This window comes from Corvus cornix, chromosome 1 (assembly GCF_000738735.6).
Source record: "Corvus cornix cornix isolate S_Up_H32 chromosome 1, ASM73873v5, whole genome shotgun sequence".
NCBI classification, from domain to species: domain Eukaryota; kingdom Metazoa; phylum Chordata; class Aves; order Passeriformes; family Corvidae; genus Corvus; species Corvus cornix.
In genome coordinates, this window is record NC_046332.1 from 46,110,291 (window position 1) to 46,127,554 (window position 17,264).

The following is a 17,264-nucleotide window of genomic DNA, read 5'->3' on the forward strand; positions in this document are numbered from 1 at the left end:
TTTGTGCAGCTACTCTCCATGTTAAACCCTCAATCTACTGTAATCCTCAGTTTAAGCTGTATTTTTAAATATACTCTAAACTTTGGAGGATTTGTTGGTTACTCAAGGAGGACTAACCAATTTTTTTATAGACAAGAACTACTTCAAAGTTATCTTCATACACTGTTTTTCAACTGGCAGAACAGATGGACTCAGGCAGAAGAGACTCTAAATCCTTTAGGTGATAAAATGCCTCTTGTATTGATGGGTTAAAAGAAGCAAGCCCTGTGGGTTCAGACCTCTCATTAATACAATGAGAGAGGCTGTGGGATCTGCAGGGAAGAGCTCAAGAATGCCTTAAATTACATCTCCTGTGGCTTTCAACAACAAATAGATAGTGTTGGAGTTTAGTCAAGGTGTTGGCAAGTGCTGTAGTAGGGATTCCTGAAAAATACCTGAGTGCCAGAAGATGTTTCCTAATACAAGGAGTGTCACTGAGGGGTGCTTGTTGCATTTATGGCCCAGATGCTTTCTTTTCCTAGAGAAGAAATCTTTTTATTGCCTTTCTGCAGTGAGTGGACTTTGGGCAGTGGGAGAAGCAGCAACAGCTGCAGGAGGCAGGGGAGAACAGGGAGCAGGGCTGGCACTTCCAGCACACACTGCAGCCTCTTGCAGCTGATTTCCCTCTGCAAGTCTCCTACATGTGCAAATATGTAAGTGCAAGTCTCCTACATGTGCAAATAGCTGTAAAAGTGCTTGGAAGCCTAAAAATATTGCACCTTCTGCAGATGAATCAGTGCTGTAACTGCAGCAGCTGAGAGGTAATTAAATAGAAATTATTATCATCTGTTAGCTGAGGGGGTGAACCAAAAACAACTGAAAGTTTTGGAAGCAAGGCCTCCTTGGATCTGCTTCCTAATGTTTGCTTTTCATCCAGTTAAAGGTCTACAGCTGCTGCAGCTCCTCTGAGGATACTCCCACAGTTCTTACCTGATCTTAGGGAGCAGAAGCTGTCTTTCAGTTTGGCCTTGTCATACTCCATGCTGCAAGAGCCGGAGGGTTTAAATGCCTGACAATCTCTGTTCTTTTCCTAATTACCTCAGGTTTTGGACAAAACTAAAAAAAAAAGACTGTATTCAGATTTTGCTAGACTTCTATTACTGTTTCTCATGGAAAAGAAATGCAGATATCCTAATGCCACCCAGAAGACAGCCCTGGAATCAGCTACTGCTTCATGCTATTACTGCTGCTCTGTCCCCTGGCCCAGTAACCAGGCCAGGAAAAAAAAAAAGCAAACACCCACATCTTTGACTAGATCAACCCCAACCCACACCAGCAACCCATTTGTTAAAAGTCTGCTATTGAACCACTGCTTATGGGTAGTTCAGACAAAAGAAAACAAAAGGGGGGTGGAAAGAGACAGGAGAAAAAAAATTGCATAAAAGTTGTGCTGGAGAATCATTCAGCAAAATTCCCATTTGTGTATTAAAAGCTTAGCTAAATAACCCTGGGCTGCATGGGAAAACAAGTAGGAAAGAAAACTCTTCTATTCTCTAGAATTACCCTGCCCCTCAAGCATACCAGGAATTTTATCTTCTTAGTCTTCATAAAAAATCCATTTTGTGAAGAAGACATGCTGCATTGACCCCTTTTTCTTGACACAGGAGGATTTGTCCTCCCCATCCCCTGCCCCATGGCAGAAACAGGACTCACAGTGAAGATTCTTTCCACTCAGGAAAGGAATCTCTCTCTCTCTTATCCCCTCTCCTCCTGTTTTATGGTTCTTTCCTACCTGTCTTATTTATCACGGCTGCAATTTTCAGGTACTTGTTTGCCTGCCTTCCTCCAGGCCTGTGTTTCCTACTCTCCTCAACTGCCTGATCTGATCCCCCTTTGCCACTGGAAAACAGAACTGGGGGTTTATTTCCATTAATTTGGAAGATGTAACACATGCACGAGGCAAAGCTTGCTTTTAGAAAGGCAGAGGAGCTCACATTCAAAGCCAATCTACCCAGGGGGTTATTTGGTTGTATTCCTATCTGGGGACAGCTGCTTCTGAAATGAAAGATCATGGTAAAATGCTTAAAATGGTGATTTTTGATTGGGATTTTTCTGCGAGAATCCTCCATGAAAACTGGGGACAAGGAAGTCACAGCAGCAAGACAGAACTATCCAGGACATCATGTAAAAATTGCTGGTAACAGGACTTACCCTCAGGTGCTGCAAAAAAATTATCAATAGAAAAGATTACAGACAGGACAGTGGGAAGTGTGATGGTTTAAACTGACTGGAGACACAAAGGTGCCCTCTTTTTTGGCCTGGAACAGTCACTTTCTCTTCCCTGAGATAATCTTACCACAAAATACTATAGCAAAATAAATAATCCTTCATATCAGATCTACTTTGCACACCCGGTATTCAGCTCAATTTCCTAAATGGGTGAGTCAAAGCAGGTTGGGCTGACCTGATAGTTGAGACATAGGAGAGCATTCTCTCCTGTGCTCTTAGGGTGGTGGAAAACATCACCAAAGAGCAAAGGAGTTACTGCAGAAAGGATGGCACAGTTAAATTAGTCTCCTGCTTAGAACTGCTAATTATAAATCAGCTCAAATCACATCCAAGTTACTTGTTTGTACTCAGTTCAACAGAAATTATTTTAACACTAATGTTTTAAAACACTTCAAAAACTTAAGAACAGCGAGATGGAAGACATGAAACAAAGAATCCAGTCTAATTTTGGCCAAAATAGGCAAGAGTCCCCACAGGCAGTGGGAGGGGATGCCTGGGCAGGGAAACACCTACCCACTCCCTGCAGGCTCACTGGCAGCACCCCACTCCCACCTCAGACCCTCACCTCTTCACCCTCACCAGCTGTTGCTGGTGAACAGATCCAGTGTAAACGATAGAATTACATATTTTTATACTATGCCATTACAATCCTTACACTTCTACAGGAAAGAAAACCACAGGGCCCTAAAATGGGGACTTTCAAGAGCCCCTTCAGCAGCTAATCAGGGCTGGGCTCTGGCTGACCCAGTCCCTCTGCAACTCCTCACCTGCCCCCAGCGAAGGCAGAAGTGATGCCATGGCCATGGCTCACAGCTGCTCCTCTGTCACAGTGGGAGCAATCCTGTGTTACCGTGGCATCTACCCCTCCCTTTGCTTTAGCAAAGTTTTGGTGGCGTTTGCTCAAAGTCTTCCAGTGGGTGAATGGCTTTTACACAGGACACAGGCACTACACTGCAATGTCCTCAACACAGCATTTGCTGTTTGTCTGCTTGACTCTGGCTCTTTATTAGGTTATGGAGTGGGAAACTGCAAACTGGTGTTGATGAGTGAGCCTTTTTCTTAGCACTACTCATGGACCTCTGGCAGCTGAAGGATGTACTCCTGTCCGCAATTAATCCATCAGTTTGTGGTGTATGGAAACCCAGATTCAGGACCGTCTGAAAATGTTGCCACTACCATGTGCAAGCTCTTCCAGTGTTGTTCTGGATGGGGATTTTTTGCTGGGGAATCCCAGCTGAGGATCCATCATCTCTTTGCAACATTCACAAAGTGGGCACCAAGGTGCTTCTCCTGGCTGAGAGCTCTGTGCAGAGTCCCAAGTTCGAGACAGGATAAAGAAGTCCCTGTGGTACACTGACCACTGGAAAAGCTAAAGAGTGCACCAGGAAGAGACTCAAGAGGAGAAAATGATGTGTGAAGCTGTGATTGGCCTTGTAAAGCCCAAATTCAAAGGCGATGAGCAAAGGATGGGCAAAGCTGCAGATAGAGGAAGTGTGGATGTAAAAATTGTAGTAACAGGAATGATTTTAAAGTTAAGGAGCCCAGAAAGATTTGTAAATCACATGAGCCCAGCCTCGCCCCCAAATTTGGTGCAACACGTGGAAGGCTAATTCGCCATGTGTTTGCTTTCGGCAGAGCTACAGAACAGGAAGGCTTGGGACACCTCCCTGCAAGGAGCAGTCTGTACCAGGCAGCCCCTGAACTGCCCAGGCTGGAGCAAGGGCAGGTCACAACCCACGTCTGGCTTTTGTGACTGGGAAGGTCCTGGCAGGGCCGAGCTGCTGCTCTCCCCTGTCACAGAACTGATCCCTTTTACCCCACACATCTCTATGGCATTTGTTCACAGGTTGGCATTAGCCTACTGGGATTTGCATCATGGCTCGGCCCAGCAGCTTCAGGCACCCTCAGGCAGCTTGTGGCAGGAGATGGGGCTCTGGATACTGGGATAGACCTCCCAAGGGCCACAGTGGGGCAGAAAAGCAGTAGTGGGGAGGGGGCTGGGTCCCTTGACACCAGTGTGTCACACCAGTCTCCTCTTAAGCTTTAATTCAGCAAAAGCAAAGTCTCAGGCTGACCTGGACAAGGAGGGGGGATTCCAAACAGTACAGAGAGCTGGTGTAGCTGGCAACCAACTCAGTGCAGCACTGAGGAGTGGAAGCCATGGGAAAGCAAAACATTCATCAGCAATGCCAAAGGGGAAGAAAAGCCAAGATGCAAAGCAGGATGTACAAAACAGATCCTAGAAAAGAGTAAAATTTGTATCATGCCATCTGGGATCGTATGAAGCCAGTGACAGTGGGTTCTCTCTCTATAAACGCTTCTGAAAGCAGTCTTTAAGTAACTCTGAGTCAGGAATGCAGGTGATTTACATGTTTCCAGTCAAAATAAAAGGTCTCAACATTGTCTTGGTGGGTCTCAGCAAGGTTTAATTCCCTCTTTAGAGCTTTCTTAATTCCTTTTTGAATGAGCACAGCTGTGCCATACATGTTTCAGTTCAAACCAACCCATAAGAGCACACTTGCCGATCCCTGAGTTCAGAAAGGCAGCTGACGATGTGACTTGAGTGCCTGCCTGCAGCAGCTTCACCAGGACCACCAGGACCACTATGGCTCCATCAGGACCAGCTTGCTGTAATAGACCTTTAATTACCTCCTCCTATGCTGGCTGATCCCATCTTAAGGATCTGAGTGCGGAACTCAGACCTGGAACTGTGATTTAAATACTGTAAACTTCCAGCTGTGCCAGCCAATGACTATTGTCACCTCAGCACCCCTTTTCTGAGAGACAGAGAAGAGGCATGCTAGACTCAGGCCAACAGGAAAAGCCATGGAAGGCATAAACACTCTTGGGACTTTGACACTGTTGCTGTGCTGCTGAGCAGCAAGAGCAGGCCCAGTCTCCACTGAGCAGGAGCTGGGCCAACACCCAGGGACAGCCCTCTTGTAGAAAATCCACCAATTATCAACAACTTCATCCCCTCAGCGTCACCAATGCCCAATTTTTTATGGACATCTTCCAGTCCCTGAAGGAGAGATGGCAGCTCAGCAGCCCTAATGATGATGATCCTTAAAGTGGAGTGAGGTGTAGAGGTTGCTGCCAAACACCCCAGCACTCCTGAAGAGTAAGAAAATACCAGTTTGGCTGCCACAGGCCCTGCCAAGAGATGTTACAAGCCCCAGATGACCTCTGGGCATATTAACACCTACTCTTTTCCAAACAGTGGTCATGCTGGATTCAGAGCTTCCTTCCACTTCGAGCTGGTTTATGCACATTTAAATTGCTTAGAGTGGTAATAACGAAGAGAGAAGTTACAGACAGATCGCCCCTGCCAGACACTTGCCGGCCTTTCTATTTGTGTTCTGTTTGTGTTATTTTTTTAGTACAAATATCAGTGTCCAGGAGGCTGTAGTATTTATGGTATAGGCATAGGAAAAAGGCAAATAAAAGGTGGGAGAATGAGTTGCCTGCAGAGACAGAATTTGTCTCTCCCAGCATCAGCTTCACCAACAGAATGGCAGGGCTGGAGAGCAACACCCTGGGTTCAGATGGGATATGGGTAAGTCAGTATAAACAGGGTAAATTTATCTGGAGGATTTCCTCAGGTTTGATTTCAGGTCAGTGGAAGGTGGTAAGGAGCAGCAGCAGTACAAATGGAAGGACCAAAACTGGCTTTGATAATTTGGCATAACAAGGAATTTTCTCCAATATGCAGAAAATAAAAACTTTTCACCTACCCCATCATTTTCCCCAACATTCAGGGAGAAATAAAATAGAATTCTAGGATGTCAGCTAAACCAGCAGCTCCAGCTTCCTATTTCTCACATTTTCACATTCATACTGCAACTGTCATTCCAGGTCTTGATAAATAAACTACCCAGGAGCTCACTTTTAACAAAGTCTCTCAACAATCACAGAAGCCCCATGCTGACATTGGCCCTTAAAACACTGTTTAGGAGGTCCAGAGCTAATGCAGCATTTCACACCTGTGTCCTTTAGTTGACTGAGAGCACTGATGGATCTTCCACCTACAGCTGGAGCACCAGAGGGACCTTTGGGTGAGCACAGTGTGAGCTGAGGGTCACCTTTCCCAGTCCTGACATGGATAAGAGGTACACAGCCTCTCTGCTCCAGCCTAAACCCCCAGGTGAATAATGGAAAAGGAAGAGCAAAGCTCAAGGGTCCTGTTTGCCTCAGCAAGTCCTGTGCTTCTGAAGAGGTTACCCTGAAGTGACCTTTTCCGTAGGGTCTGGTGACTGGGATGTGAAATGTTCTCAGCTGGCACAAAGGCTCCCAACACACAGAGAATGAGTTATTAAAAGAGGGATTTGTGGCTTTTACTGACCCACTTTACTTTGTAAAACTTCTTTTTTTTTCCAAATAAAGCAAATAAAGATGGAGATGCAAAATAGGATGAGAAACAAACATGAATCAGGGAAGAAGAAAAAAAAATACAGGCTATAGCCAGAGAGGCAGAGGGGTCAGACCAGCTGACGAAGGGAAAGGCATGGAAAATGGGATAGCTCACAAAGGAAGAAGCTGGATGTCAAATAAACTATTTCCCTGTACTCAGCCAGCCTACATCAGTTTTTCATGTACATTTGAGACTGTCAGAAATAAAAAAAAAAAAAAAAAAGCTGATTTTCTTGGAAAACAGATTACAAACTGAACAGACTATTAAAACCACTTTGTCTTGGGGATTTGGCTTAAACACCAGATTAAATCAAAGATAGCTAATTTGATTAAGTAGAACAAGTTATCTAAATCCCTACTTAGGGAAAGCACCGCCAGCAATTCGGCACTGTTTTGCAAAAGACCTTCAGTGTTAAATAGTTTCAGGGAGAGCAATACCTACAGACACATGGCACTCCTCCATGCATGAGGGACACATTTGCTGGGCAGGCTTCAGGGCAAGACAACAAATTAAACTTACAGGAAATAAGAAGAAAGTTTGCCGTGATGGTGAGGAATCAGGTCTGGTCAGAACTTACCTTGTCACCGTCAGCTGAGGTTACAGACCCTAATGGCACTGCCTTTTTCTTGCAATGGCACCTCCAGTTCTTGGGGAATTCCTTCCTCAACCTCCCTGTGACAGCACAGGGAGAAAAGGCAATATATTTGTGCAAATGTTAAGAGACAGTGAACTGTCACTTCAACTCTCATTTGTAAAGAGTAGGATTTACTCTGGCTAGCATGAATCATTTTGATAACACATATAATTAGTTTTATAGAAGTTTGAGTATGTTATAAAAGCTGCTCTATCACTTGTGTTCCCCTGGGGCCCTCTTATAAAATGATTTTGTTACAACTGTATTCACCTTGGAAATGAACTGCAGACAACTGAGCACATCTGTATGTCAGAAGCATTGAAAGCCAAGGCATTCAAGGCAATTTTGATGCATTTTTCATTTCTAAAATCATGTGAAGAAATGCAGCCATTTGAGGGCTCCAGCCCTATCAGCTGCCCAAAGTTGAAGACACCCCTCTGCTCCCAGGCTGTCACTCAGCCTCCTCCATACAGCCCCTGGCTGCCCACAGCAGATGCTGCAGCTCAGCTACCCAGGACCTGGGATGCTGTCAAATGACCTTGAGGGAAAACACTCAACAGGTATAAATAACACAGGTCTTTAATAACTTCATTTGGGCTACAGAAATTTATGCTGGATGAGGATTTGCCTCTGTGCAGGGAGCTGCAAGATGAGTTAACTGGATTCCATCTTTGTGAGGAAGAAAAGTGGGTCTGGTAGGAGTGTGCACTAAAAGTGAAACCAGCAAGCCCTTCTGATTTTACACACCTTTTTTATTTCATATGTATTTTAAATACTGAAAGTAGGGTATGATTGAGCCTTGTGGCTACTTCTGAAGAGCACCATTAATAAACAGACTATTTTTAATAACTGCCCTGCTAATCTGCTGTGAGTATGCCAGAGCAGCTTGATGAGGTTAAGAGCTGCTGCAAACAGCCAAACACTGGATTCTGATCATGTTCAAGGGACAAGCACCTTCAAACACCCACCTGATAAATTACTATAATTCATGAGGAGCAGCTGCCTGCAGAATATTGAGAGCTGCTGTCCTGTGGCCTATAACCTAAAGGGGCTCATCCATCCCAACTTGGCCCAGCTCGGCAACGCTTACCTTCTTAGTGGATCACATTCAGGGCACTTCCCAAGGCCCAGCTTTCCACAGCGCAGGGAAGGTGGATGAAAAATGCTCTTTGAGCATGATACAAACTCCAGGCTGAATGGGCACCAGCAGTAGCAGCTGTCAACAGGATGGGAAGAACCTGCCATGCTGCCACTTTGCTTTGACATGATCACAACCCCCGGGTCAGTCACAGCCCAAAGCATCCCTCCCCTCCTCCTACCCCCTGGGTCATGTCCCAGTGCAGCTGTAAGAGTAGGCAGAGAAGGGGGCCTTTGGAAATGTCTAAGGAGTGAAGTGAAAGGGCCGTAAGGAGTCAGAGGGACAACGGCCAAACGGCACTTCATAAAACCCAAGAGGTCCTGAAGATTAATTAAGAGCATCTTCTGTGACTATTTTAATATTGCACTATGTGATGCTGTCAATGACACATGAACTCAGCCATGTATGACAGGCAGCAAAAGTAAATGATGGCGGCATTTGACAACTGAAAAACTGTAAAGCTAAAAAAAAAAAAAGTAAGTTTAGTGTTTTGAGGTGTTCTGAACTGATACCAGGATTCCTGACACTTCTATTGCAGCCATCTGTGCTCTCTCTCTAGTTACTGGAGCAACCAAGGGCACATAAAAGAGCTGGTTCATCCCCATCCTTGGACTGGTAGGATATATTCCATTTTGAAGATGTCTGTTTCTTCTAATCAAGAGTGAAGGCAGCCAGAATGGCAAGTTTTAGCCACCTACAAGCTGCCTTAGAAGCTACAGGCTCTTTGGCAGCTGCTGGCAAGAGGCATCCCACTCCCTTCTCTCTGTGCTTTTAAATCTACACAGCAGCAGAGCGCCAACCAGTCATCCTGTCAGATCTGTAGCACCACTTTGCTTCTGGTGTAAGTAGTTTGTCTCCGAGATCTTTTGGATGCTTCCTCCAAACAAAAAGTTGTACTGATTTCCTACACCCGTGCAGCTCCGCGTGCCAGCTGTTGAGGAGCAGCCGCAGTGGACTTGAAAGTAAACAAATCTCAGCCTGGGGAAGATCAGAAGGGCCGACAGACAGCCCTACTGGTGCTGATTTATACTTCCTTATCTTTTATCTCCTTCCCTCTCCTCCCCGAGCACACTAGCTGTTCTCCCACGGTCCTTCTCCCAAGGAAATCTGTGTGCTTGCTTTCTGCTATCATGCATCTTCAATTCTCAAGTTCTTTAACTCCTGAATTTTTTCTAATTTTAATGTAATACTCCCCTTTTGGTACATTGCAAACCTGCCAGGATTAAGTGCCGACTTGAATTTGTTCCCAACGGCACGCAAATAAATGCCTGGCTCTGGGAACACAAAATCTCCAAGACTTAACCCAGAAGCAATCGGAAGGAGCAGACACACACAGCCTCCCACTTCACAGCAAGCAGAGGACGTGCTTTGGCTGACACTGCTTTTCCAGCTCTCCATGGAAGAGAAGGGGAAGCCAGCAGGACAGTTATCCAGGAAGCACAGACTTGCCACCCTCGTGGAAAAACCTCCTTCCAAAGACACTCTCCTGACTCACAGCTTGTAGGACCAGAAAAGATGGCTCTGCCCTGGTGTAACTGAGGCTATAGGCCTTCTCTGAATTAATCTGAATTAGGGCATGTTTTTCAGAAAACAGTCCAGCTCTGATATACATTTCTGGTGCTGATCAGTCAACCCCAGAACCATTTCTCATATGTTGTCCCTGCTGTCAAAATAGAAACTAGAAATCAGGTGCAACTTTGCCTAATTTCAGCTACCAGCTCTTGCTAAACGTTTGTTTTCAGACCAATGCTCAATCTTTCAAATTTGTGCTTCTGTATCATCCTTGTTAATCTTCTGATAGACTAAGATACATATTTTCTGAGTGATCAATATTGCTGTTACAGTCATCTCTTCATTTCCATCTTAGTGTCATCTATAAGACTAAGCTCTCTTTGACATATTCACTTTTTATTTTATTTTTATTTTTAAATAGCTGTGCAAGCAGCTATTTAACATCTGTAGAAAAGATTTTATCAGCATATGATATGAATTCTTCCATCTGGCATTCCACTGAGACAAAGCAGAAACATTTTTGAACACCTCTGCCTTTTCTGTTACTGACAGTGCTGTAACTTCCATTTTAGACTTACTGCTGTGGAAAGAAAGCCCTCTTTTACTCTGCCCAAGCTTTTAACTCAAGAGGTTATTTTGCTTCTGTATCAATCCATTACCATGCCCAGTTTCTAATCTATAGTCTATTATTCCTTGCCTGATTTCCCTTCTCTTCCCTGCCTTTTTAACTGCTGCCTTTTGCTCCTGTTATATTTGGTGTTTAGAGAACTCCATGCAACACCAGCTGCATTTATGTCACCTGAAAGTAATTATTACACAGTATTTCAGTCTATCTGAAGTGAATCAGAAAAATAATCACATCAAACATTAAAAAAAAAAAAAAGAAGCAAAGTTCACACCTCAGACTTCCAAACATAATCCACCTGTGCTTTTCTGATGTGTTGTAATTATGTGTTATTATTTCAGGATTGCATAAGGGTATAATTTCTTCTGAAGATGTTCACTACTTATTTTCCATGGCAGCTAAAATCCAAAACATTGTAAAATTTCAGATCAAAAGCATGATGCTGAGTTACAGTACTATAAGCCAAACTTTTGGATAGCTGGTTCAGCAGCCCCAGTGGGAAAGCATGGAATGCTGGTAAAGGATTACAGTGGTTTTTACATTTACAAAGAGTTACACTGCTGGCCACAAGAGAGGTCTCACGTTACTGAGAGTACACATTATTTGCTGGAAAATAAAAGTCTCTTGAAAAGCAAAAAAAAAAAAAAAAAGAAGGGAAAAAGCATCAGACATTTGAACAGCTGGAAGCATTTTTAGACACTATCAAAAAAGAGAAAAAAATTAGAATAATATTTCCCTTTCTGTAGTAAGCCTCATAGTGGTGGTATCATACGTTCTCTAGAGGCTTAATCATGTCTACTGTTCAATCCTCAAAGGTTATTTCATTAAAAAAAAATCAGTGGAGTCAACAGAGTTTCTTCATAAAAGAACCTGAAGCCATCATTCTGAGATGTATTTTTCTACCAGCTCCCATCTTTGTCAGATATCCCACACATTATAAATCTGAGCAATAAGTTGCAATCCACCATGCTCTGGCAAAAGGCAAGAATTTCTTCCTTTCTTTGCTGCTATCTGATTTCATATAAGGAAGATATTGTTAGATGCCACTCTGATAATACCTTGAAAAGACTGTTGTTTGCAGAAGGATCAAATCAGATGATGAATTAAGGAAGTAATAGCAGCCATGAGCATTAAACAATGTGACTACTACATATAGTTTGAAGAGGTGTCTGTACACTAAATCCAACACCACATGAATTTCTTTCAAATTAAAATGTAGGGGCAATCTCTTAATTGTAAATGCTCTGCTTATTCCGCCAATTATGATGCTTTATTTTCTTTACCGCAGTGCTTCCAGAGCCATGTCAGCACGAGGATTTCCGTTTGCTAAGTTCTTTTTGTCACAATGAATCTTTCAACATGTGCCAGCTCCAGATAAACATAATTGTTAGTTTGTTCCAGTACAAAACCCAGGCAACAAACAATGCAAGGCTCCCTTAGCAACACCCTTGAATTCCCTTTGAAATATACTTCCATTAAATACACTGCTATGGGTTGTTAAATTTACATTCATCAGCTATTGTATACTTTACAGGCCTTCCCATCTTCACAGTGTGTTTTTACTCACACCTAAACTGACACTTAGTTCTTGTGGGTTTTTTAATGACCTTACTTACAGCAAAATCCCCACCTAGTTTGTTAAGTAAAACCATTCATTCTTTGCTCTTAGGGACCAACTGCAGATACACAATGGAGTCAGTCAGCGGAGAAAGCCGGAAGCCTGGTTGTGGTACATGTCTGAAAATGCACCCACTATGATTTAATCAAAGCATGTGAAAATGTCTAAACCCAGCTCTGAAAGAATGACAATGCTACTCACACAAGGCAACTTCCACCTTGCAAAAACAGGCAGTGAAAAAAATAGGGTAAAACATCAAACAATACCCTATTGTACTGATTCTGCTAAAAAGAGGGCAAATCATCCAATCACCTCTCACTCTTATTTATCCCTTCCCAAACACCCACTTTTTCTGGCTGGGCTTTTTTTACCTTTACTTGCTTCTCTCCCAGTTATTTGCCCTCTTCTCTCAGCTTTGGTTCTCTTCCTTTCTTGCTTCTTTCACTGCATTTCCACTGAGCAGAACACTTATGATACCTTTTATAACAACCTACAGAGGACCTCTAAATAACACAATTCCTACAGAAAAAAAATCACCAGTTTTCTTCTTTTTTTTTTTTTTTCCCAAAACATTCTCAAATACCATTTCATAATTTACTTAGAGGAAAAAAGAAAAACCCACTGATAACATTCCCTTTGTTCATTATCCACTATATAATCTGCTACCTTAAACTGTTCCAGCCTATCCTGGAAAAACATATTTGTTTTGAATTATTTTGTTTCCCCTCCAAAACCTGCCCTCCTATACTTTGAACAGTTCCCCAAACTTGTCCACTCATCATTAAAAGGAAGCTCCATGTGAACAAACATGCAGGGATCAGATCATCTGTAGGTACCTATTTTACTCCTGTATCTCTTTTATGTGTTGCAACATATCTCTTTCCTCCTCACCCTAAAATTTTCCATTGCAGACCTGTAGGACTACAGATCTACTTCTCCCATCTTTCTGTTCCCTATTTCAAATACAGCTCCTAGTTTTTCACTTCTTTCTTTCCAATTTCCCCTTTGTTTCAAACACAACTTGCTTTTCCCTACCACAGGACTCCTACAAGAAATATGGTCAAACAAGGTTAAAGAAAATCCATGAGCACATGAGAAAGACCTGCGTGAACAGTTCTGGGCCATAACATCAAGAGGAATGTGTGTACCAAAAGACCATTCATACCCCTCCAGTCACCCTGAAGACGAGTTCAATTTCCATTTACTCAGATGTTCCAACAAGATCAAATTTTCTAACAGTACCTGCTAGAGGATTTGTTCTCTCAAATTTCATGCTTAAGCTCCTGTGCAATGGAAAACAGTCACTACCTTCAAAAATGAAACCAGGTGATCCAACGAAAGTATTTATTACCGTTCCACCAACATGAACAGTCAAACTCTTAAAAGTGTTCACCAAAGGCAAAACCAGTCACAACAATATTTCATCCACAATTATGAAGACATATGCAATCTTCCATCAAGGAATTCAGTTCTGTTGTTATGAGTCCATGATAAATGTTTCGAAGTCATGGTCTAAGTCTGAAACAAGGGCATCCACAAAATCTTCAACTGAAGGGGATTTCTGAAGCATACCTACAAAAAAGCAAGACAACAGGCTCTTCATAAGGATACTGGGACCTTGACAGATTCGTCAGTAATAACACTTACTGGTAACTAACTTACACAGAAACAGCTACCAGGTTTCTTTGTCAAGAAAAAAGTGCAATTATAGTGTAGAGGGATTATTTATTATTTCAAGATACCTGTTCCACATTTTTGCAGAATTGTCAGGTTTCAAGATTGTTAACTGATTTTTATCATTACAACCTTGTTTAAGCAGGGAATTATATCTGTTTTAAAGCAATGTAACCACAGACACAGTCATTTCCAAATGACTGAAATAAATAAGTGATTGAGAAGGTGTATAAATCCTTATCTGCTAAATCTCAGCTCTGACCAAGCCAGGAAAAAATATATTTTCTCAAAGCATTACACACATTACAACCATTTAATTTAGTATTTAAAGTACAGCTATATCTGAAATTTTTGACAAGGCACAAAACATAAACAAAAGCATTTTCAATATTCTGCAGTTTTAGTTTTGCTTTTTTTACAGTACCAGGATTTACCTTTTCTTAGGAATTTTAATTACTCCATCTGTTAGCTGTAGCACTTGGCTACATGATAACAGACAAGAAAATTAGCATAATGAAGAATCATGCTCAAATACTCTGTCAGGTAATTCTACAAAGAGAGAAGCTAAAAATTTCACCCCTTCCTCTCCAGTATCCCAAATTTTAGATGGCATGAGACTATATCCTTTAAATTATTTTCAGATGTTTCTTTGTACTTAACATTCCATAAAGTTGGTCTTTTCACTGTTATTAACATTTTCAAGATTATATATGGAAATTTACTGCATAACTTGTACCAGAAAAAAACCCGAAAAACCAACAGTACAACTGCCAAATAATGTAAAATTTAATCTTTGTATTTCTTTGAAGCGATCTCTTCTTTCTGACAACTGCCAATGTAAATATAACCTTGTTCTACCCCTTCTGATCAGTGTACCTACTGTACATAAATTCATATTCTTTCACATCCTCAACAATATTTGCTTTTGGTGGAAATTATAATTACATGCTGCTAAAAGACCATAATCTTTTACTATAACACAATGATTCAAAACCCATCAGGAAACAGATCAGCTCAAAGTAAATTGGTGTGAGCAACCAAAAATAATTTTCTTACTAAGACCTTACAGAATTCTATTTCAATCTGATTTAAACACATGTTACAAGTGTCAACACGAACTGCCATGGCCCAGCAGATTAATAGCAAGCACTAAAAGGAAAACAAATCTCACACTATATATTGATTGACTGAAATGCTGTTAAATGAAGTTTGCATCAAGTTATTTTCAAAATGAAAGAGAACAGAATTAATATTTCCAAGTACTTGATAAGCTTGTAATCTACTCTAATGTTAGAAAAATCTCTGTGGAATTACTTGTAGTTCACGATGAAAAATGGCTTGCTATGTGCTGGGCTGAGAAACAGATGTGTACAGAGACCCAGCTACTAATCTGAGCTCCCCAGGGAGCCACGGCCTCTTGCAGACTCCCTCTCTCGGGTTCCTGGCTGGGGAACACGCATATTTGCTCCCTAACAGCCCTGGAAAAATTCCAGTTAAACTCATATTTTCCTGCAGTTTTCACAGAAGAGGAGACAGTGCCTCAAGAAGGTGACAGGAATGGCAGCCCACTGGAACAAGTACAGTCACTCCTTTTTCACCAGATACCAGTATGGAGAGATGACTAAAATGCTGCACAGATGGTACATAAAGACAGCCATGATAGACATAACCACCACTCCCTGAGCCCCATTATACAAAAATCCCTTTCCAATACTGACTTTATAAAAAACAGCCAGTCTGGATGATGTTTAGCCAATTCTTTGACACACTAATAATTATTCTGCCAATTATCAATAAATTGCAAAAGAAGAGCCAATAGTATAAGGATTAGGCAGAAGAGAAGAAACTGAAGCTGGGATTATCTTCAAAGAGATTTAATTTCCCCTCTTACATAAAAATGGCAAATCATAACAAAAACATGCCAACCCTAGATATTACAGAATGGATAAGAGAAATATAATTAACTACAGTACACTTGGGTGTATTTTAGTGCAGCTGAATATAGCCTTACCAAATATCACTTAAAACTTGTTATAAATTGTATTTATTTATTAAAACCAGGTTTGCTTTAAATATGTAGGAGACTCCAAAATTATTCTGGCAATAACGATGTCATATGACCTCCTACCCAGTAGTTCCAGCTTTTGATAACAAAAACAGATTTCAGGTTTCTTGCATTAGTGGTCTGTCGCATTGCTATTTTCCCAACACTGACATCAAAAGCAGACACTAACAGACTTCACTTTTGCAAAGAAGGGATGGAGAGTAACCGAGGTCCTTGTTGAATAACTTCTACTGCAGTGAAATGATAATGCCCTTATTAAATAAATAACTACAGATTTTAGGGTAGACAGCTCCAAAAGAAACAGGCAACGATGGTATTTCTGTGTTTTAACCTCTTACTCTACACTGATGTACTAAAGAGCGGTCATGTCTTTCTTTAAACACCATTAAAGTATATCAAAGCAAGATCAGCTTTGATATATTGTAAGTACTCAGCACTTCAGTCTAAATGATTTAGTAAGATGTCCACAAGGTCTGATGGTTGCAGTTTTCAAATTTAGGAGTGTATTTTAATACGCTCAGCCCAACTCCTATTTCAGCTCAGTCTCTCCCAAGCCTAAGGCAACTGCATAGCTTATCTTTGCTGCTTTGAAGTTTCTTTCACATTACAGCACTGTGGTTAACCACACCCTTTTGAGAGATGGTTAGCTATAACCTACAATCACTGAAAATTGAGAGAAGAATAAAGCCTGTGGCAAAATTTGGCCTCTGCCCCCCCCCGGAACACTAATTATTTTGGGTCCATGTAGTTTGAGCTAACATATGTTGCTGTACACATCACCTTTTAGGTTTTATGCATATTTCTTACACTTTCAAAGAGACATACAATCATTATCTGAAGATTTTTGCAGCCTCTTCAAATTACCCCATGAAGTACAATCTGAGGCATGGAAAAGCACATTTTCAAACAGCATTGGAGCAAATGGGTGTTTATTTACACAGCCAGTTGGTTTGGTTACCATGTAGGCAGAGAGCTGAGTATGACTGTCTGCAATGCAATACAGCATCAACAAAGCAAGAACAGAACCTCACATGCATTTTGCACGATGACTTCTTCAGAAGCCCCAAGGGCAAGGTGACTGCATTAAGGCTGCAGGAGAAGTGCACTCCAGGATATGTTCCATGCTTTCAGTTCCCAAAACATCTAACCCAGTAGTTTTCACACTGCAATTCCCTTTCTGCCTATGCACCTGGGTTTCTTTCCAGCTAGGGAGTGCCAAAGGAGGGAGGAATGGCACACACCTGAATCTTGTTCAGACCTGCAACCAATATACAACTGGACCTGGAAGGGACACCTGGGTTATGTAACTTCAAAGGAAT

At 41.8% G+C, this 17,264-nt stretch overlaps 1 protein-coding gene across 1 annotated transcript in view; it reads right to left on the reverse strand.

Annotated features, from left to right (window-relative positions):
• Positions 1 to 13,533: 13,533 nt before the first annotated feature.
• The window catches only part of LOC104690098 (mitochondrial intermediate peptidase), a 68,385-nt gene continuing 64,654 nt past the window's right edge, over positions 13,534 to 17,264 (reverse strand). Inside the window, 1 exon segment of the mRNA XM_039565366.1 lies at positions 13,534 to 13,778. Coding sequence (XP_039421300.1) covers positions 13,684 to 13,778 — 95 coding nt within the window. The 3' untranslated portion in view covers positions 13,534 to 13,683.